This window comes from Malaclemys terrapin, chromosome 1, assembly GCF_027887155.1.
Source record: "Malaclemys terrapin pileata isolate rMalTer1 chromosome 1, rMalTer1.hap1, whole genome shotgun sequence".
NCBI classification, from domain to species: Eukaryota; Metazoa; Chordata; order Testudines; family Emydidae; genus Malaclemys; species Malaclemys terrapin.
Window position 1 is genome coordinate 123,621,736 of NC_071505.1, and position 23,286 is coordinate 123,645,021.

Sequence of the window (23,286 nt, forward strand, 5' to 3'; positions counted from 1 at the left end):
AAAAAAATATGAAGAGCATAGATAGTGATGAATAAATTGGCCTTTTAAAATGTCTAATCCCGGACATTATTAGTACTATAAATACATTTTTCTACAACATATAATTGTTTGCCAGTTTTTTTAAATTATTCTAGCAAAATCAATAGTAGCAAATGTTTTTTTTTTTGTTTTTTTTTTTGTTTTTTTTTTTCCATTTCTCCTAGGTTCTTGGGCTCAAACTCCCTAATCTCTTTGGACGTGCTGAGAAGGTGACCTTCCAGTTTTCCTATGGAACAAAGGAAACTTCATATGGCCTATCATTCTTCAAACCACAGCCTGGAAACTTTGAAAGAAAGTAGGAAACAGACACCATTTCTGAATACGCTAATATTTCTTCATAATGACAGAAATATTTTAAAGTGAGGTTATTCTCTGAAAAATAACAATGGCGTAATGGGTGCCCACATTTTATTTTTCAATGGCCCAAGTTCACTTTGTGAAAGTGATATGAGTTGTTTGAAGTTAATGAAGTAGTGTTTGCTTATGCCAAGGTGAATTGGGCCCATTGTCTTAATTTCCATGTGTAAAGATGTTTTTCTTAACACCAGCATGGTGCAGTTCATTTGGGATCTGAAGCTGAGTTCTTTATGGCTAATGCTTAATTACCAGCTTCACATCTTAATCTTTTGCTTCCCATGCTTGTGATGTGATTAGCTGTGAGAGACATGGCAAATTAACTTATAAGTAATACAATGGTGGTAACATGACAGTTTTGTTTTGTTTTGAAATGTTTGCCAGTACATATATCCAAAATATGATTTAATTAGTAAAATCGCCAAGGGGTATATTTTTCACTATCATGCATGGAAAACTAATAGAATGCAATTCACACTCTTACTTACTCTGATACATTGAGCAGTGAAAATTGACCACCTTCTTCGAGTGATGGCTCATGTGTATTCCACAATAGGTGTGTGTGCTCACCACGTGCACCGGTTCCGGAAGTTTTTCCCCTAGCATTATTCGTAGGGGAGCGCCCCTAGCGACCTCTGGAGTGGTGCCTCGAAGGCCCGGTATAAGGGGCATTGCGTGCTCGCCCGACCCTCAGTTCCTTCTTGCCGCCAGTGAAGGTGCATCGGAACTGCTCTGCTCCAGCTGGTCTGTAGCTTTCCTCTTGAACTCTTATTGGCATCCTGGTCCAGAAGCAAGCCACCGCTTGGATCTCCGCAGTTGCTGCCTGGTCAGTACCGTTCGTGGTCGAGGGAATGTTCCCGACGCCATTCGCCGCTTAGCGACCGTCCCATGCGTAGTCCACGCCGGTCTCCATCGACCCCCACGAGGTTGTCTGGCTGGGTTCCGAGTGACAGGGGTTCCAGGCATCGCTCCACTTCGAGGGACCATAGACCTTGCGAAGGGAGCGGGCCCCGTCGAGACTGAGATGCATGGCACCGGAGGTCCTCGTCTCAGAGAGGCTACTGTAGCCCATCGCAATACGGGCGTCAATGCCGTTCCCGTTCTTTGTTTTGCTCCAGGACCCCACCGCGGCACCGCTCCTGCAGTCCGGGGCGTCGATCGCTGGCACCTTGCCATCGCGGATCCGCCTGCCGGAGCCGATCATGGAGCAGCTGCTACCAGCGGTACCGTTCCTCCATGTCGGGATCACGGTCTCGTGGTTGGCACCATACCCAACGCCACCGTTCCTCCCGGTCAAGAGACAGTGGCAGGTCGTATGACAGCCCAACCTCCCTTCGTAGTAGTCAGTTGATGGGACAGGCTAGTCAGGCTGAATAGCCTGCTCCGCCGGTGCCACAGCAGGTTCAATGGCACCAGGCTCCTTGGCCGGCACTGTGGTACCAATGGGCCCTTTGGCCCCTGACGCAGCCCCCAGTGGGGGCTCGCTCGGTGGCTGGAGTCTTGGAATGACCGTCGGCCTCCCTTTCCTAGCCTCCCAGAAAGGAGTCGGTGGGGTGTGCATCTTTGTCTCAGTGCCCAGAGGGCGACCAAGTGGTGGGACCTCCAGTACCAGTGGGTACGCAGGGTACTGCGCCCGCATCCTCACCCTCCCTCTGTTCGGCAGAAGGACTCTTAAGGCCCACCAGGAACTATTGAAAAGGGTGGCATCAAGCCTCAACCTTCAGGCCGAGGAGGTGGAGGAACCCTCGGACTCCCTCTTCAACATCCTATAGGCCTCGGTACCGGGCAGGGTGGCCCTCCCACTCCACAGGGAGGGAGAGACAGGGCCAACCAGCCCCTACTCCGAAAAATAAAGTCTCAAGGAGGCTGGACTTATTTGGGGAAGAGGTTTATTGTCCTCGAGTTTCCAGTTAAGGGTGGCGAACCACTGGGCTCTCCTGGGTCAGTACGAGTTCAGTTTGTGGGGCTCTCTACCCAAATTGGAGGATTCCCTCCAGGAGCGCGACAAGAAGGAGTTCAAGGCTGTGGTGGAGGAGGGTACAGCGGCTACCAGGGCAATACTGCAGGCAGCGTCTGATGCTGTGGATACGGCTCCAAGGTCCATGGCCTCTGTGGAGTCCGTGAGAAGGGCGTCGTGGCTCCTGCTCTCTGGGCTGTCCAGTGAGGCGCAGACCCCCCTGCAGGGCCTCCCGTTCAATGTTCCTGTTTGCGGAACAGACAGACGTGAAGTTGCACAACCTGAAAGATTCTCGCACTACTCTTAAGACACTTGGCCTCTATGTCCCAGCTCCGGCTAGGCCCAAGTTTAAGCCTCAGCAGGCTCCCACCCAGGCCACCCACTTTATGAGCCCCCTTATAAAAAGTCACAGGACTATAAGAAACGCCCCCAGCCTAGGTCCTCCAAGAGCAAACAGGCAGGGAAATCTCAGTTTTGACGGGACGTCCGGGGGCGACCTACAAGTTCACACCAGGGATCCACCCGCAGTAAAGCTTCCCTTCTCCAACGGTTGTGTGCTTTTCTCCCAGAGTGAGATCACTGTCTCACAGGGCTGCAACCTCCAGTTTACCTCTTCTCTGCCCCGTCCCCCAAGGGGGGACCCCTCTCACGAGGCCCTGCCAGAGCAGAGGTGGGGCGGCTCCTTGGCTTAGGAGTGGTGGAAGTGGTGCCAGTGGAGTTCAAACGTAAGAGGTACTACTCCTGCTATTTCCTTATCCCAAAGGCCAAAGGGGGGCTCAGGCCCATCCTGGACCTATGAGGCCTGAACCAGTACATGGTAAAGCTCAAGTTTCGCATGGTCTCTCCAGCCTCCATCATCCCCTCCCTGGATCCCGGGGACTGGTACGCCGCCCTCAATCTGCAGGACGCGTACTTCCACATTCATATATTCGAGAGACACAGGCGCTTCTTCTGTTTCATGGTTGGGCAGGAGCACTATCAGTTTACGGTCCTCCCGTTTGGCCTGTCCCCTGCTCCCAGGGTATTCACAAAGTGCATGTCTGTGGTGGCGGCCTACCTCAGACGTCGTGGGGTCCAGATCTTCCCCTATCTGGACAACTGGCTGGTCAAGGGCAGCTCCCGGTCGCAGGTGCGGGATCACGTGGCGCTCCTCCTGTCCACGTGCGCCACCCTGGGCCTGTTGGTGAACGACACCAAATCCACGTTAAACTCTGTGCTGTACCAGGACTATCTGGGCAGGCCTGGACATGACATCGGCCAGGGCCTCCCTCCCACCGGACAGATTCGAGACCCTGAAAGGGCACGTCGACACAGTCACGAGGTTCCCCGTGACGACAGCCAGAGCGTGTCTCCAGCTCCTGGGTCACATGTTGGCGTGCACATATGTGGTTCACCACGCCAGACTCAGGATGAGGCCCCTCCAGGTCTGGTTGGCCTCAGTGTTCTCCCAGGCCAGACACAGGATGGACAAGGTCCTCATTGTGCCCGAGTCGGTGATCACCTCCCTACAATGGTGGTCCTCCCTGGGGAACATGCTCCACGGGGTCCTGTTCAGGAGCAGGCCCCCGTTGGTGGAGCTGGTGTCCGACACAATGGATCTGGGGTGGGGAGTGCATGTGCAGGATGTTCAGACCCAAGGTCTGTGGTCTGCGCAGGACCTTGCCCTGCATATAAATGTTAAGAAGCTCAGGGCGGTTCGGCTGGCATGCGCAGCCTTCCACTCCCACCTGGAGGGCATAGTGGTCAGGGTTTTCGATGTTTTACATCAACCGGCAAGGCGGGGCCTACTCCTCTGCCAGGAAGCCCTCAGGCTGTGGGACTTCTGTATAGCCCACAACATTTGCCTACAGGCCTACCACCTACCGGGTGCCCAGAACTCGCGGGCAGATCGCCTGAGCCAAAACTTCTCCTTTCAGCACGAGTGGTCTCCACACCAAGAGGTGGTGCTCAGACTTTTCCAAGAGTGGGGAACTCCTCAGCCGGACCTGTTCATGACCTGGTAGAACCGACGGTGTCCCCAGTTCTGGTCTGGGGGGCGGGGAGGGGGAGGACAGGCATGGGTGCTTTCTCCGATGCCTTCCTCCTATCCTGGTCAGGCTAGCTTCTCGATGCCTTCCCCCTGATCCCGCTGATTGGAAAAGATAAAGACGGACAAGGGCCCGGGTCCTTCAGCGTGGCCCAGGCAACATTGGTACGGACCCTCACGAGCCTGGCAGTTGCCCCACCATGGCTGTTGCCTTCCTGCCCGGACCTGCTCTCCCAGGACCAGGGCCACCTCCTCCACCCCAACCTGCTCAATGGTTAGGCTGGGAGGAAAGGGCATCCTCGGAAGGGCTTCAGCGTGTTCTCTTGGAAAGCAGGCGACCCTCCATGCGTCGAGCCTATTTGACAAAGCGGTCTCGGTTTTCACAGTGGGCGGCTGAGTGGGGCGTTTCTCCCGTGGCTGCGCCAATCCAGCTCATTTTAGACTACCTCCTTCACCTTAGAGCCCAGGGCCTGGCGTCCTTGTCTATCAAGGTGCACTTGGCCGCCATATCACCTGCCGGAGCAGGGGCACGTGGTATTCTCCCATGCTATGACTGGCCAATTCATTAAGGAGCTGGATCGTCTTAGGCCCCCAGTCCCACAGTGGGACCTGAACTTGGTTGATGGGTCCCCCCCTTTGAGCTGCTAGCTACATGCTCCTGGTTGCACCTCCCATGGAAGGTAACCTTCCTGGTGGCGATCACGTCAGCTCGACGGGTCTTGGAACTCAGGGCCCTGACCTCTGAGCCCCCGTACATGGTGTTCCATAAGGCTAAGGTTCAGCTCTGCCCACCTTCTTCGTTCCTCCCAAAGGTGGTCTCCGCCTATGACATGGGTCAGGACATTTTCCTGCCGGTCCTCTGCCCCAAGCTTCTTGTGTCCAGTGAGGAGCGCCACCTCCACACGCTGGATGTGAGAAGGGCTCTGGCCTAAGCCGTTCAGAAAGTCTTTGCAGCTGTTCATCGCCTTGGCCGAACACATGAGGGTCAGCCGATCTCCACTCAGCGATTCTCCAACTGGATCACCTCGTGCATCTGTACCTCGTGGGAATCCCCCTGCCGTCAATTGAGAGCACACTCGACTAAGGTGCAGGCCTCGTTGGCTGCCTTTTTAATCCCATGTCCCCATTCAGGACATTTGCAGGGCTGCCCACATGGTCTTCCGTTCACATGTTCACCTCACATTATGCGATTGTTTCCCAGACCAGGGAAGACGCCGGGTTCGGCAGGGCTATGCTCTGTCCTGAGAGTTTGTGAACTCCTACCCACCTCCAACAGATATAGCTTGGAATCACCTGTTGTGGAATGCACATGAGCAATCACTCGAAGAAAAGACAGTTACCTTTTCCGTAACTGGTGTTCTTCGAGATGTGTTGCTCATGTCTATTCCACATCCTGCCCTCCTGCCCCTCTTTCAGAGTAGTCTGGCAAGAAGGAACTGAGGGTGAAGGGAGAGCACAGCGCCTCTTATACCACGCCATAGAGGCGCCACTTCAGAGGTCGCTAGGTGTGCTCCGCTACGGGTACTGCTAGGGGAAAAACTTCCGGCACCTGTGTATGTGGCGAGCACGCACACCTATTGTGGAATAGACATGAGCAACATATCTTGAAGAACAGCAATTACGGAAAAGGTAACTGTCTTTTCTATTTCAGTGGCTCTCAACCAGGGGTATACATACCCTTGAGGGTACGCAGAGGTCTTCCAGGGGGTATCAACTCATCTTGATATTTGTCTATTTTTAGAGTAGGCTACATAAAAAAACACTAGTGAAGTCCATACAAACTAACATTTCATATAGACAATGACTTGTTTGTACTGCTCTATATACTATACACTGAAATGTAAGTACAATATTTATATTCCAGTTGATTTATTTTGTAATTATATGGTAAAAATGAGGACATAAGCTATTTCTCTGAAATAGTGTGCTGTGACACTTTTGTATTTTATGTCTGATTTTGTAAGCAAGTAGCTTTTAAGTGAGGTGAAACTTGGGGTACGCAAGACAAATCAGAATCCTGAAAGGGGTACAGTAGTTTGGAAAGTTTACAAGCCACTGTACTATTTCATGTGTCTATAACAGGGCAACAGCTTCCACCAGTTTCCTGCAAACAGGAGGACCTCTCACTTGAAAGGACAACTTGTTCTAAATGAATATGTTAGTCACTGTTTACTATAGCTTGTTTTGTTTCTAACAAATAAGATTATAAATTGAGCCACAATTCTAACTCAACTCAGATTTCTTTGATATAGACAGCTGCCTGCCAAAGCCTTAAGGGAAGGTGGGGATGTGAAATTTCCAATAAGAGTTGGCTTGAGAGCTAGAGTAAATGACTCAGTTTCTTTCACTTTTGATAAGTAAATAAAACAGTTAATATCTCTTATAATACAGATTGACTGTTTAAATCTGCTTTTACGATTTGTGCCAATATCGAGGGCCACCTCCTGCTCTGTTATGTTAACATCACATAGATGGTTCCCGAAACGCATCTTTAGTTTTAAACTTTTATACGTTCTAACAATTTTGACTTCAAATCGCCATGTACTTTTTTTTATTTTAGCTTTTCAGTTAACCTGTATAAAGTAACTGGACAGTTCCCGTGGAGCTCCCTTCGTGAGACTGACAGGGGAATATCAACAGAATTAAATGTAAGCACAGTAGCACCTCCCTTTGCCTGTTTCCCTGCAAGAACTTGTGGAGTTGAAACATCCTTTAGATGTACTCAGTTCAAGGCGTATTTGTATAGCTTTTATTTTTTTTCTGTAGATTTCTAAAATACATATGACCGTGATCATTTTGCCTTAACATGAACGATGACAACAATACTTTTTAATCCTTTTGATAGATTGTATTACTTGGAATTGAATCTCACTTCACCTGTAGCAAAAACAAATTAAGTTTTTCACCTTACAAAACTGTTAGCACTAAAGATGTCCTCATCTCAGAGAGGTGTCTACCTGCTTTTCTGCGGCACTGGATCCGCATAATTCAAAATGTCTTTCATTTGGGAGAAGATTCAGTAATGTTTGTCCATTCATAAAGAGATGAATTCTCTTGGCTTATAGAATTACATACTTTTCCACATCCAGTACAGCAACTTGCAAAGGGTAAACATACCCATCTCCTCCACATAGAAATGAGGCATTAGAAATGAAAATTTGTGAGGAAAATATTATATTCGTACCTTGTAACACGTGTGTTCCCGTATTGTTCAAATGTCTTTATTTGTAGTTTCCCATATGGAAGACCAATCACACACTGAAATGGGAAGGTGTTTGGAGAGAGCTTGGCTCTCTTGCAAGAACAGCCTCCTTTTCTGTTCGAGAAGAAAGTGGACACTCTCTTAAATCTTCTCTCTCAGTAAGGATTTTTCATATCGTAAATGGTATATGCATGCTTTTGAATGCTATAGGAATTGTGAATGTTGCCTAAAGAGCGCTCTCTGCTGCTGATGCCTGAAACATTAATAATCATTGCAGGCCGTGTGTTTTGGTGCTCCTATACCTACTGCATAGTGTGACTCCTCTCAACACATCGCCCAGCAGGTCACTAAACAAAGTACTTATCCTCAGTGACCACTGGTTTTTGCATGGCTGGAGGGAAGGTTGGCTCCCTCCTCCTCATCCTGCTGAGCTCCATGGGGGGAGATTCCTTTCCCTTCTTCCCACATCTTTTTCTGAAAAGCTGCTGAACACAGTAGAAGAGAGGATTCCTCCCTCCGTCCTACAGAGCTCCCCGCCTAGCGAGGCAGAGCTCCTGTGTTGCTTGTAAGCATTGTATCACCACAGCAATTTGCTGTCTTTGATTTTAACTCACAAAATGCAGGACCGTGAGTGGATTTGAAAAGGGTTGCCATATGACCAAGTAATTTCTGCTGGGGTACTGTAGCCACTACATTTCTGGGTCCTACCACAGCCAACAGAGCAGATGCATCTTTGATGCAGCCTGTTAAGACAGAATTGGGTTATCCTGTAGGCACATGGTCCTCTCTTGGCTCTCAAGTCCATGTAGATTTGATAGATGCTTTAGCCTTAGCCTGAGAGTGCTACTTGTCTCCAGCGTGTGCCCAGTTTCTGATGGCAAATAACTCATCCTTTGCTTAAAATATATCTAGCTTCTTGTACCAGTTAAATAACTCTGTGTCTTTTTAGCACGCCATGGTAATCGATTCTCGGAACTCTTCAATCTTGCCTAGACGAGGTGCTTTGCTGAAAATTAATCAGGTAGTGTTGACTCCAGTAATAAGCGTGTGCAGCAGGTGTTTGTTTTTCTGGTTGATATTGCTGAGTTTATATATTTTTAAGCAAGAATAAATTGAATATAAGAAAATACATTCAAAATAGTTGTTCACTTTTTGGCACCAGTGCATATTTTTAAAATACTAATTCTCTTTATAGAGGCAGATATAAATATGAAAATAAACAATATTATTGCAAAACAGTCTTCACCTATTGGCATTAAATTCTTTGGTTAAAAAATACTATCACATGCCAAAACTGTATCTGGGAAAATAGACATTGAGACAACATTTTGTATCATCGCATCCTAATGTTGCTAGGCTATGGAGCTATTCATGAGTTTTAAAGTTCATTGTACTAAGTTATTTTTATAAAAATAACTTTCAGGATATATGCATGTTTAGAAAATGGCTTCCACTATCCACTTGCCTTTCAGATATCTTAAAACAATTAGCTGTATCAGATGTATGCATTAACAATTCGATCATACGGTGGCTCAAAATGTCATCCTCCCTTCCAGCAAAGTCTGGAAGTGCTACAGCAGCAACTTGGATCAAATAAGAGCAAGACTGAACAACTTCCTGCTTATTCCTCTTAAGCAAAGATGGTGGCTGTGATTTGGGGCCTTAATAAGGAAAGAAGTGGAGCGTGTACAGTGGGGGAAATGGGGATTCTTTCAAGGATACATACGTGATAAAGTGCACACTGTGAACAAGATTACTAAACTATTGATTATTGCCAATTGTTTGTTAAATGTTCAAAACAAAATATCTTGTTTTGCTGCTTCTATTCTATACTCTTACCCATATTTTAGTATAATGCAACTTGACTTTTTTATAGCCTTCAGTTAGATTTTACTAACCGAAATGTTACCATCTCATGGAAAAAGCTTCATCTGTTTGATATTAGGTGTCTGTTGCCCCATTCCACCAAGCTCTTGTTGACAACAAGTGGTGTAGAAAGGGTTAGCCAGATTTAACATCTGTGGTAAGAAAGTGTGATTGACCTTTCATTTCTCCAGGGCTCAGTTGTGCTTTTTCACAGGTGTTGAATTCAGTTGCCCAGCCATGCCAATGTGAAAACTGCTGTTGCCTACATAGAGAATACTGCTGATGATGATACAGCCTTAGATGAATTATGTTAGGAAGAGGGGGGTCTTGAAAATATGCGTGTTTGTGGTGTCTTAAAAGTTTGGTTTTTTTCCAGGAGCTAGCTGGCTACTCAGGTGGAGATGTGGCCTTTCTAAAAGAGGACTTTGAGCTTCAGCTGAATAAGCAGCTTTTATGGGATTCAGTAAGTATTTAAACACTTTCAGTTCACTCGCTAACGTAACTTATGGAGTGATTTGAATGTTTCTCATGATCCTTTTTCATCATACCTTCAAAAAGGTTTTATTGACTAAAACTAAGATGTGTCGATACTTTGATTTGCCTTAGAATTAATATATATTATTTTCTCATTGGATGAATCTCCTCTTTTTATGTGACACTTCTGCATCTGTCATAGAAATTTTGAAGGTGGACTTTTTGAAGAGAAGGGATAACTCAAACAATTAGGTGTGAGAAATGTTTTCCCTTAAAAAGGAATTCAGTTTGACTTATGTGGATCTTCTGTCCATTGATACTGGCTGGTTGCTGTTACTAGCTTTCTCATTGATGGTTGGACCCCTTAGCTCATATTTCTTCTTCTTTCCTTGATTATAAATCATCTTGTCAGTCTTGCCTGCCTAGATTTTAGTTATACACTGTTTTTTGTTTGATTATAATAGTGCTATGAATTCATGATTATATACCTGTTATCACCATTATTATCTTCATGTTTTTGTTATCTTCTATATAAAACTATTGATGGTGAACTGGAAAGCTAACCTCAAAAATGTGCTAAAACATTATATGTTGAAGCCCCCACATACCAACCTGTGGAGAGCATTAAGCACATGAATACATTTGAATTTATCTGTTTAAAAACCTCTCTTTAGGATCTCTAGTTCTGTTCTCTTGGGTCCCCTGCAGATATCCCGGAATGATGGATAGATACCAGAAGTATCATGCATACACTGATTATTCTTACATTTAACACCTTGGAATTTGTCAGTGTGGTATCTTTAGTGGATAAATTTGAATGTAGTTGTCCATGGCCCCTTATTTTTAATAACTTTAGCACAATATTTTGCTCTAAAGCTTTTTTTCATACTTTCACTCGTATGATAGAAATGAAGAATTTTTAAGGTGAAACACTTAAACATTTGAATACCTGAGGGCAATGGTAGCAGAAAGGCAGTACGCTCTCACTCTGTGAGTAGAGGACAGCTCATTACATCGTTCTCCACTGACCCACTGGTTGTCTTAAATGGAGCAATGTTTCCAAAGGTCCCTCTTTGGTTAAAAGAAATGTCTGTGGTCAGGCACGTTAGGGTGGGAAGGAGATAATATACCATGAAAAACAAATGAAGGCATCTTCTATGCTTCAAACATGAGTCAGTACAAGAGGGAGCCCTCGCTTTGGGGAAGCAAGATGAACTTTTTGAGATAACACAAGTTTCAACCAAAAAAGCTTTCAGGAAACCATTAATGTGCTATCAGATGATGATTTTTAGGAGGTTCAATTAAATCACATGCTGTTTTGATTGTGATAGAGCACTATTGGAGTTACTTTAGTAGTGCTGCTGTATAATCAGCTTGCTTGTGTGTATCAAGGTGTGACTGAAAACAGATGGGCAGTGGAAGGCAAATAGTACTGTTTGGGGGCTTTCAAGGCAGTATGTTCAGTTTTTAATCCTGTATCTCCCATTAAATAAGAAATTAAAAGACAATGTATAAGAAATGGAAAAAAAGGGGAAATAGAGAGCAATTAGAATACATTAGAAGTTGTGAACTGCAGAAAACAGATAAGGGAAGCTTAACACATCAATGGGTGACAGGGCTCAGGACAATAAAGGAAGAGGTTTTAAGTATATTAGGAACAGAAGAAACCTAGCAATGGTGAAGGCTCACTACTAGATGGAGATAGTAGAATTGTTAATAATAGTGAGGATAAGGCAGAAGTGCTCAGTAAATATTTTTTCTGTACTTGGAAAAAATGAGGATGATATACTTGTATCATATGAGAATGAAGTACTTTTCAATTCATTATATTTAACATCCTCTTTAATTACTAATCTACTAGGGATAAATATTTTTAAATTAGCTGGCCTGGATAACTTGCATCCAGTAGTCCTAAAAAAAATTGACTGAGCAGATCTCTGAACCACTGATGTTAATTTTTAATAAATCGTGAATACCAGAGGCATTTCAGATGACGGGAACAATGCTAATGTTGTGCCAATATTTAAAAAAAAAAAAGGCAAGCAGGATGACCCAGGTAACTATAGGCCAATTAACCTTAAATCAGTCCTAGGCAAAATAATGGAATAACTGATCATGGAATTAACTGATAAAGAATTAAAGGATAGAATATAATGAATGCCAGTCAGCATGGCTTTATGGAAAAAAGGTATTGTCAGACAAACCTGATTTCATTCTTTGTTGAGATGACAAGTTACTTTTAACAGCAAAACTGCATAGATGGAATATACTTAGACTGTTGTAACATGTTTGACTTAGCATCACATGATATTCTGGTTTAAAAAATTAGCATTATGTAGTATGATTAAAAAATTAACATTACACAGTATTAATAGACCCCTTGTTAAATGGATTCAAAACTGGCTGGCTCACAGATTTCAAACAGTCATTGTCAAAGGGGAATCATAATTGAATAGGGGTGTTTCTACTAGGGGTGTTCCTTAGAGATCAGTACTAAGCCTGACAGTATTCAACCCTTTCATCAATTATCTGGAAATGTAAATTTGAAATCACTGCTGATATAATTTATGGATGACACACAGATTGACTCAGTGGTAAATAATGATGGGAGCAATGCAATCATACAGAGCAACCTGGATTGCTTGGTAAACTAGGACAATTCAAAGAAAATCCATTTCAATATGGCCTACTGCAAAGTTCTACATCTAGAAACTAGGAATGCAGTCCATACTTACAGAATGGGGGACTATGTCCTGAAAAGGAGTAACTCTGAAAAGGATTTACGGGTCATAGTGGTCATGCTCCCAGTGCAATGTTGCGGCAAAAAGGGCAAATGTGATCTTTGGATATGTAAACAGGAGAGTAGTGAAAAGGAATAGGGAGGAGATTTTACCTCTGTAAATGGTATTAGTGAAATCAATACTAGAATACTCCATGCAGTGCTGGTGTCCATATTTTAAAAAACATGTTGAAAAATTGGAGAGTGTGCAGAAAAGAACTACAAGAATTATTAGAGGGCTGGAGAAAATAACTTAGGCTAGGTCTACACTACCCGCCTGAATCGGCGGGTAGAAATCGATCTCTCGGGGATCGAATTATCGCGTCTCGTCGGGACGCGACAATCGATCCTCGAATCGACGCTCTTACTACATCAGCGGAGGTGGGAGTAAGCGCCGTCGACGGGGAGCCGCGGGGGTCGATTTTGCCGCCATCCTCACAGCGGGGTAAGTCGGCTCCAATAAGTCGAATTCAGCTACGCTATTTGCGTAGCTGAATTTGCGTATATTAAATTGACCCCCCCCCCGCCCTGTAGTGAAGACCTGCCCTTAGAATGAGAGACATAAAGAGCTCAATTTGTTTAGCTTATCAAAAAGAAGATTGAGCGGTAACTTGATTATAGAGTAGAAGTACTTTATGGGGATGAAATACCAGGTACTAAAGGGCTCTTTAATCTAGCAGAGAAAGACCACAAGAACCAGTGGCTGGAAGTGGAAACCAGACAAATTCAAATTAAAAATAAGGCATGGGTTTTTAAAATTTGGTGTGAACAGCTACTGGGAGAAACTACCAAGGGAAATGGTGGATCCTTTATTTCTTGATGTCTTCAAATCAAAACTGAATGCCTTTCTGGCAGATATGCTTTAATCATACAGCAGTTGTAGAGATTTAACACTGCTTCTTTGTTGCTGTTGCTTGCTACATTCAACTAGTCCGTTGACTTACAGGAAGTTAAACTTTTGAGTAGGTTTAACATAAAATGCATTACAGCAGTGCACACATGGCTCTGAATTGCTGTCTCCATTAATAATTCTGGGCCAGATTCTGTCACCCATCTCATTCAGAATAGTAATTCACAAGTAGTGCCACTGTAGAAATGGTTAAAGGATTCTTCATTGTGAGCGAGCGTGTAAGAATTTGGCCTTCTGTGTTTAGGTTGTGTATACTGAGAGTCTGTGTATCTTCAGTAAAACTATAGCTTTTTTTTTTTTAGTTGACTGACTATAGATTTTTATAGTCTTTTGGGACACCCAGCAGCCCAACAGTATTTTCCTTCTATTTTGTGCACACAGTGCAGGCTACTAATACAGTTTATTATGATTTGGTTACCAGTAAATTTACCCAATATGTTATGCTATGTAGGCTAGTAGATAGGGTTTTTTTTTTTTAAATTACAGGGGCCTTATAGCTTCCATTCTTAATAGGCGTTCTCTAGGGATAAAGTGTGTTCTAATGTTGAAATCACAGAGAGCAACTGATGTCAAAATGATGGTTTATTTTATTTTGGGGAAAAGCATAAAAGAGTCAGGATATGAAAACTGCTGAGCAAGTGGGAGCCAGACTTTCGACTTTCAAATTGAAAAATAGCACGATACTTTAACAATTCTTTTGATAATGTAACACTACATACTTTAGAAAGAGGGCAGCAGTGGCCAACAGTTCTTCTGAAAATACATGTGTTAGAGATTAGATACCCTACTACATACAAGCATATTCTGATCTTGCGTAGCTCCTAGTAAAGCCAGTGGGAGCTCTGCATGGGACTTGAATGGCAGAATTTGACCAACACTGTTATACAGTGTCTGAATAATACACAATTTTAAAAAACAAATTTGCCTTTTTCCTAAGGTTTTTTCAGCAACTCTCTGGGGTGGAATGTTGGTTCCTATTGGAGATAAGCCCTCCAGTATTGCTGATAGGCAAGTAATGCATTTAATTTTCATTGTTCTGTTTGACACTCTTCATTGTTTTCTGTAAACTCAGACAATATGCTATGAAAACTCCATAGTTGCTGTTTCTTTTGCATTAAGAAGGGTAGGGAGGTTTGTTTATTTAGTTTTAGTTATGGGTACTAAACCGGGCAAGATCTCATTTAATTTGAGCACCACGTTAACATTTCAAGCATACCTCATATTTATCATTTCCATAATAAAGGTTGTTATATAAACTTGCAATGGTTGCCATTAAATAGCAAATATGTGTCACCTTCAGTAGTTAAATTTACCATATTTGCAGAATTACCCACTGTAAATTTAGGAAATATTGCAGAGAAGGTAAATACCAGCAAGTGGTAAGCCCATCTTGTAATGGTGGTGTATTCTAGCTTGGGCTTTAAAATACAAACATTTGTTAAAGATCTGTAACAGTAAATATTTAGACTTTGATATTTGTAAATAATATTCCTGTGAACTGCTTTAACTTTAAGCAATATTTAGATATTGTGTTATAGGTACAGGTAGAAAATATTAAGAGAGTTGGAACTTACTGAGAACTGAGTTCAGGATTCTGCATTTCTCTTCCAATGTGGTGGGTACCACCAGCACCAAACCCAGTAAAGGAACTGAATTTCTTACACTGATTGTGACATCAGGAATAGCAAAGGAAATGCAGACTCCTGTACTTTGGTCTTGGTAAGTAAAGATTTTTTTCCCCCCAAATAAGTTTAAAATGCTTTTATTTTTTAATTTAAGAAAGCCTAAATATGTTGTCCTATTGATTTGAGTTGTTTACAGCTCTTGTAACTTTTTAAAAGCATTTCAGTTGTAAAAAGGTTTCCTGTAATTCTGAATATAAATGTCAAAGAATTGATAAGTGTATATTTTACAATTTAACTAGAACACTTTTACTAAGGATTATTTATTTGATTAAAAATGACTTTGTTCATTAGGTTTTACCTTGGTGGACCAACGAGCGTGCGTGGATTCAGTATGTACAGCATTGGACCCCAGAGCGAAGGTCTGAGACTCTTAAATCCCAATCTAATATCAATAGATTGATAATATTAATAATATTAATCGTTTTTAAGGCTAGGGTTTGTATCTTTGTTACACTTAAGATTTCAAATAACTGGAAACAGCTTTGCCTCTGGCATTCTCTCTCAGAACCGGTGGGTATAATCCCAAGGGTCTGAGAAGTTTTAGGTGTCTTTGATCTCCTATTATGTTACTAGTTCACCATGGAACAAAGACAGTAGCCCTCAGTTATATTTCTTCTAAACTGACTCTGCGTGTAGGCTTGATTAGGCTATTGTACCTTAACTCCTTACACATCCTTCTCTAAGCTTTCTCATTTTTAAAGGAATATTTAAAACTTCCCAATATCCTTCAAAGGGTATTAAGATATTGTGTATGTATGGCTAGTACTAAAACTAGTTGAGGGTGAGGCAGAGTTAATACTGCTTCAGTAGCCCTGCTTCTTTCAGGTATCATTGCAAGAGACAGGGCTAACAAAATGTCTTTGACCTTCAAGAATCTCATCTGAATTTACTGATCTTTGTTTACAGAAGTGACCTAGATTTCAGTCTCCAGTGAGTCACCTTGATTTTTTGCAAACTACCTTCTAAGATTTAAAAAACAAAATGTGGTTATAGTCGTGATCATACTGAATCTATATTTGGAGCAGCATATGCTCATGTAGTTTTATATATAAAACAATGGGGTTTTGTATAGGAGAGAGAGTGTAAGCTGAGAAGGGGATTTGGGAGCCAGGGGCTTCCTCAGTTCTAATCCTCACTCTACTACTGACTTCATGTGACTCTAAGTTAGTCACTCAATCCTATCATTTCCCTTTCTTTAAAATGGGGATATCTGTTTCAGAGGTGTACAGTAGGTGGACAATGCTGAACACCTATCGGGTCCCTGCTTCAAATAGTTAGTCTAAAGGCAGAGAGAAAAAAGGAAGAGCATTGAGGAGAATTAAAGAGTGTTAGTTAAGTGTTAATTTATCCTTGTTGGAGGTGGGGATGGGGAGAATTGGAAACCTCGGGTAGCTATATAAAGCAATTTAGGAAGTTCCTCCGGTATTGTATGTAGAAAAGTTTCCTTTTGGTATATTCCATGGTATATGCTGTTTTTGCAATGTTTTCCTCGTGTAGGTGATTACCTTGGAGGAGAAGCCTATTGGGCTGGGGGCCTGCACTTGTACACACCTCTCCCTTTTCGGCCAGGTCGTGGGGGATTTGGAGACCTCTTTAGAACACACTTCTTTCTCAATGCTGGAAACCTCTGCAATCTTAACTATGGTAAGAAGATACTTATAAACCATTGCAAGCTGATGCTCCAAGTCCAAAGAGCATAATAAAGTTGTTAGATATTTGTTTACTCAAAGCTATTGATTTATAGCATATAATATAGTGGGCCAATAAAAAGCAACTTTTGGTAGCCCGCATATTTGACAGATGGTCAGGTAGAAGTTTACTAAAGTTACCGTTCTATCTACAGCACTTGGTTTTAAAGCCTGGGGGTTACAGGAACTTTTCAATTTGCAGAAGCAGTGGGTGGAAGTCTAATTGTGGTATTTCCATATATTTATTTGTTCACCTTCTGGTGTGCTTGCTTAGGGCTGGTCTACACTATGCAGTTAAGTTGACATAAGGCAGCTTATGTCGACCTAATATGTCAGTGTCTACACCACCGCGTTCATTCTGTTGCTATAAGTGCCCTACTGCACCGACATATTAACTCCATGTCCACGAGAGGTGTAGAGCTTCTGTCAGTGTAGTTAGGGCAACAGTGTCTGTGTAGACACTGCTTTGCTTAGATCGCTGTTGGCTGCCTTGTCAGTTTCTGGGCAGGAGCTGTGAAATTGACAAGGCTGCCCAGCTCCTGGCAGGGATTGGAGGGGCTTGAGAAACAGGGGCAGGTGGATCCTGTTCCCCGGCACGAGAAGCCCCAGGTGGCTTCCCCCCACTCCTGGAGAGGAACTAGGAGCAGAGCGGGGTTGGCAGCCCACTGGGAGCCTGTGGAGCAGCCAGGCGCCCAGCAGGAAGCTGCCATCCGAGCTGAGAGACTGGACTCTCCACTCTCCACATTGCACCTCTTAAGTTGGTGGAAGCACTCCTGGTGAGGATGTGCACCACCGATCCAGGGAGGGTAATGTGGGCACGCACCAATGCAGTAATGACTGCATTGACTGTAATAGATTGACTTACCTTTCTAGTGTAGATTTACCCATACTGCCCACTATCCCAGGCAGACTACTCTGAAGAGGGTTTGCAGGCAAACAGAAGAATCAAACTAGAATTCTATGCTCAGATTAATTAAAAAGTAGTAGTACCGTAACATGTTCAAGGGTGCAAGAACTAGTTCGATCCACCCCACGCACAGCACGCCCCCCACCCCCTTTACTCCTTCAGCTTCCTTTTCTTCCGAAGTCTGGAGATAGTGGGTGAGCAGCTAATATTATAGTGACATTTGTTACCTATATAGCTTGAAGGAAGAGGTGAATCAACTCATGCAGTGAAGGTGCATTTTGTATACAATTGAGCAGCATAGGAATCTGATTTAAATTTAGTAGAAACTTATTGAAGATGCTAAATGCTCTCTTTAATACTGGGTACCATAACTGTGGAGATTAGAAAGTGGCTCTTAAACACCAGAAAGGAAGTACACAGAGTACTGATTCCTGAATCTGAGATGGATCTGAGATGCTGAGAATCCATGGGAGTTGTAGACACTTTGTATGTAGCGTGGTTAGATTCTTTGCTTGTAGTGGATGTTCTAAAGTGCTAGGTATACTGGCCCTGAAAATGTAGTTGACCCTTGAACATCTTGATGGTGTGGTTTGAGTCCCAGTCTCCAAATGTTTTTCACTTCTCAGGTGACGGTCCCAAAGCTCATCTCCGGAAGCTGGCTGAGTTCATCCGATGGTCTTATGGTGCTGGAATAGTGCTCAGACTTGGAAACATTGCTAGATTAGAACTTAACTACTGTATCCCTATGGGAGTACAAAGTAGTGACAGGTTTGTGTTTTTATAGTTTATTTTAGAATACTGATTAATTTTTAAGAGTACCTAGAATCTTATTTATCTGCTTCAGTGAGAATTTTAGTCTTTTTTTTTTGTTCTTTATCTATTTATTCCTTGGAGATTTCTCAGCACTGAAGCACTTTTCTTTTAGCCAACTTTTTCCACATTGGTTTCAGAAGTACTTCTCAAATTTAGAACCATTTATCTCTCAGGTTTCGAAGTTCACTGTACTTTGAGTTCAACTGTTGAAATTGTATGAATAAAAGTGTGGCAGCTTCTATTTCTTTACAATAAGGAAATACAGACTCAAACAGCTGATGTTTTTCCTTATCCAGCCAAAAAATTTTAAAGGTTACCAAACATGGAATTTCACACCTGGAAAAAAGAGATCTTTTTAGAAAGTTAAGCATTAATAATGGGAGGGCGGGATTATATTGCATTTTGCAGCCAGCTATGATTTTATCTATCAAGTGAATGGTATAATACACAATCGGAAAGCTTCAGTGGGAATACAGTTTCAGATTTTGCAAATAGACTTTTGCTGACCTCAGGTTTTATTTTCTGAGTTGTTGACATAGTTAAGATGGATCCTTAGTTTTATAGTGCCAGATTCTGTTACTTCATTGGGGCTAGAGGTGGTGTGAGTGTGCAGAATTTGGCCTGTAATCTTCCATTACCAATAGGCCAAAAAGCATGGAAAATTTTTAGCATAGCTTTTTTCTCAAAATATATTTGAATTGTAATTTTCCAAGGATTAAAAATAGTGAAAATCGGGGGTGGGGGGTAGGAGGGAACTGTCCAAAGAGAAACAAATACCTTATGTATCATGCTAATACAAATGTGTTACCTTTTTCTTTCAGGATATGTGATGGTGTCCAGTTTGGAGCTGGAATAAGATTCCTGTAATATTACAGAAACACTTCATGCTTCTGTCAAAAAAGAGAGCACTTGAATAAAATATGGCTCAGTGATTCCAGGTTTTTTTTCCCCCTTAAAGTATAAATATGCCTTTGAGTGATTAACCTCTCAGACTTCACAGGAAACTACATTAAAGAATTATGCTGGAAAGGTGCACTGTACCTCTGCTTTTTATCAAAGGCAGGCATACTCTTTCATGGGATTTTAAAACTATAACTTTTACTGAGGCTGTTGATACTTTAAATGAAAAAAATAGGTATATTGGAAACCAGTGCTGGGATAATGCCACAGTATTATAATTCTCAGTGGTCTGCTTGTTTCATAAAACCCTAACCCTTTCAATTGCAAGCCAAACAGATGTTTAGGATGGCCCTATCTATCCACACACACACACACACACACACACACACCATTTAAATGTTAATACAGTGGGATATTTGTTGTCTGTACTTACATTATGCCAAGTTGGATGAATAGGGAGGATGCTATGAAAAATTCCAGTACCAAGCACTGTGTAACAAGCATAATGGTTATACCTGCAGGAAAGTACTCTGATAAAAATACTGTTTTTGAATGTTGTAGAATGAGCTGCAAATTGAACCTTAAAAACTGTGCCTGCCCTTTTCAAAAATTTGAACCCAACTGTCCTGAATGAATAGTAAAATTCAAAGAATAATTAGTAGACATTCTTGATTCAGAAACAGCTGATTCGTCAGACTCTCAGTGAAGCAGGCAGTTAAAATACTTTGTCATATTGTACTGTAGACAAGTCTTGCAGTGCCAGGTTTAAAGCTGCATTTTGTACTTTAATACTTTCTGTAGCAGTTGACAACGATTTTTTTTGGCAATGTCTATATTTGAGATCTGATACCTCTATCATATTACTTGGTTGTATATCAAAAGCCAGTTTTGACTTTTTTTAAATATCCATTTCACTTTTAAATTGCACTCTGCTATAATGGCTAAGCATATTTTTGAGTTTTAAAAGCATTCTTATAAGATGCTAGTGTAAGTCACTTGCCCTGTTAAATTGTCATTGAAATGTACCAGCACAGGCATAAAATTTGCTTGCCTTGCATCAAAATCTACTCTCTTGTTAGTCATTGTAGAAATTAAAAATAAGTAATAAAATGATTCGTCCTGGAGCAGTAGAGTCTTGCATGCCAATTAATACAGCGTAACTATCTTACTTTGTTCAGTTGGTTTTCCTGGTTTCTAAGTCCTTTTGAGCCATTGTCCAGTACTGATCCTAGACTAGAAAATAGTCAAGGGACTGCTTGATCATTAGGCATGAACACGTTCTCTTGACTTGCTTTGTACTGCTGAAGACTCAGGTTTACCACACTTGCAAAATACTGACTTTAGTGGCTAAAGCTATAAAGCCCAGGAGTGAAATCTTGGTCCCACTGAACTTAATGGCAAAACTCCCCATTGACTTTAATGAGGCCAAGATTTCACCCCCAGTTGTTTTGATGTTGGTGAAAGTTGCTGCTCTACTCATAGTGATAACCCACTTAATAATGGTATTGATTTGCTTTCCCAAACATCTCTGTTTTAAAACACTGCATCAACAGGATAGCGAACTTGAAATGGGGTGCATAGATTGTCAGTAAAAGGATAGTTTAAGAACCTTTATCTGATTGAATCATTAGCAGTGTATTGAAAAGCAAATGCAATTTAGTTCTTGAAATTAAAATTGACCACAAATTAATATTTAACAAAGCAGTTATGAGGGACAGCTTTTACACTAAGTGAAGTCTTATTACATTAAGGGGCTCAACAAATGAGTGTTTCCCTGTAGTGTTGTTTATGCATTTTGACATAAAACTCTTTTAGTAGGAGTGGGAATGTTTACATAATAAAGGGTAACATAAAGCATTGTTTCATGGCAGCTAAAAGTATAATTTGTCCAAGTTGTTCAAGCTTCTAAATTAGATGAATTTCTACTAGCTTTATCACTCTCTCCAGCGATATGAAAAGCTCCTTATATACACATGAGGCTTGTTGCCAGATGGAAAACCAGGTCAATTAAAATCTTGTACTTTCCAGGGCTAGAGAATACCAAGTCCACAACCATCAGTCATTTTAAAAGGCAAGGTGACATGCCTGAATTGAATCCTAAACATCTATAAAAATTGCTTCAGTCTTCACACTAAGAAATTACAGTTAATCACAACTTTAATTTCCAGAAATCTGATCTGATATTGAACAGTTGAGGGATAATGAAAGAGTTGTTTTTTGGCGTATATTGCCTTTGTAAGAGTTGATGTAATACGTGTAGAAGTATTTCCTTGAAGCAATCATATAAATCAAACATTGTTATTGCCCGGGATGGCTCCAGGCTAGCATGGTTGTAGTTGACATACCTCCAATTGAAACTTAGCCACAGAGGCTGCAGCAATATGTCTACACTGCAATACAGGTTGAGAATTAATGGGACTTGAGTCATCTGACCCTGTGTTAGAGAACTCAGGGCTTGAGCGTCTACACTGATTGTCAACCATAGGTTAATAATTTTCTAACCTAGATTTGAACCCAGAACTGCACACTGCAGCACACAGATCAGAGTCAACCATATCCCAGACTCCTTTTTGCCCTCCCAAAATGTGGGCACTCTAGCTCTTTGGCTGTGGTGTACTGTGAGAAAACTTGACTGTCCACCCTGCACACTACTGCAAGTTTGAACTGCCACCAACCCCAACACATCCTGCTGAGCAGTCATTTTGATCTGAGTGCTCCACAGCAGCTGAAGTGAGCCACATGAGGGAGGCGCCTTTTGAAGAGCTACACGTTCACTCCTGTGTCAGAAATGGGCAGAGCTTCCATGAGACACTGGTGGACATTTCAGCTGCATTTTCTGATCCACTGAAGGCACCTGATAGAGTTATGATGGAGGAGCGGGAGACACAGACATGGCAGAGTCAAACGGGCAGATTCTGCTCATGACACTCAGGACAGCTGCTGATGCCCCTAGACTTAGACTGGCATTTCTGGAGCAGAGTGGTCAGACCACATTGTCATGCAGACCTGAGGTGATCCGCAGTTGGTCCAGAACTTTTCCTAAAGAAAACTACATTTCTGGAACTTTGTGAGCAGCTGGCCCCCAACCCTTCAGCACAAAGACACACATGCAGGCAGCCCTGCTCATCCAGAAGCAGGTTGCTATAAATATCTGGAAGATGGCCATCCCAGATTGCTACAGGTCCATTGCCAGCATAGGTGCAGACTCCATGGGTGCTGCGGGGCTGGAGCACCCATGGGGAAAAATTAGTGGGTGCTCTGCACCCACTGGCAGCTACGCTTCCCCCCCTTCTCACCCTCCCCCGAACATGTCACATCCCTGCTCCTCCCCCTCAGCACTCCCCTCGCCCCACTGCCTAATTGCTGTTTGGTGACACTTAGGACTTTCTGGGAGGGAGGGGGAGGAGCAGGGATGTGGTATGCTCAGGGGTGGAGGCAGGGCAGGGGTGGGGACTTGGAGGAACGGGGTCAAGCTCCCACTGGGCACAGGGGGAGTTGGGGCCTATGGTTGCCAGCCAGTTTGGTTCTGGAAAGTCAATTGTGGGTAAAGTGGCAGTGAAGGTTTCTGAGGCAGTCAGGCATGTAGTTTACCCCAAAGTGGTGTTCATAAAAGGTATGCCTGAGGTAATTGCTGGCTTTGAGGCAATGGAGTTTCCAAATTTTGATGGGACTCATGCCCATAGTTT

General features: G+C 42.8%; 1 protein-coding gene across 1 annotated transcript in view; it reads left to right on the forward strand.

The window, feature by feature from the left end:
* The window catches only part of SAMM50 (SAMM50 sorting and assembly machinery component), a 38,447-nt gene extending 17,723 nt beyond the window's left edge, over positions 1–20,724 (forward strand). Inside the window, exons 6-15 of the mRNA XM_054037875.1 lie at positions 204–334; positions 6,937–7,024; positions 7,608–7,736; positions 8,528–8,599; positions 9,821–9,907; positions 14,545–14,615; positions 15,584–15,651; positions 16,790–16,936; positions 18,514–18,655; positions 19,522–20,724. Coding sequence (XP_053893850.1) covers positions 204–334; positions 6,937–7,024; positions 7,608–7,736; positions 8,528–8,599; positions 9,821–9,907; positions 14,545–14,615; positions 15,584–15,651; positions 16,790–16,936; positions 18,514–18,655; positions 19,522–19,567 — 981 coding nt within the window. The 3' untranslated portion in view covers positions 19,568–20,724. The remainder of the gene's footprint in view (positions 1–203; positions 335–6,936; positions 7,025–7,607; positions 7,737–8,527; positions 8,600–9,820; positions 9,908–14,544; positions 14,616–15,583; positions 15,652–16,789; positions 16,937–18,513; positions 18,656–19,521) is intronic.
* The last annotated feature ends 2,562 nt before the right edge of the window (positions 20,725–23,286 follow it).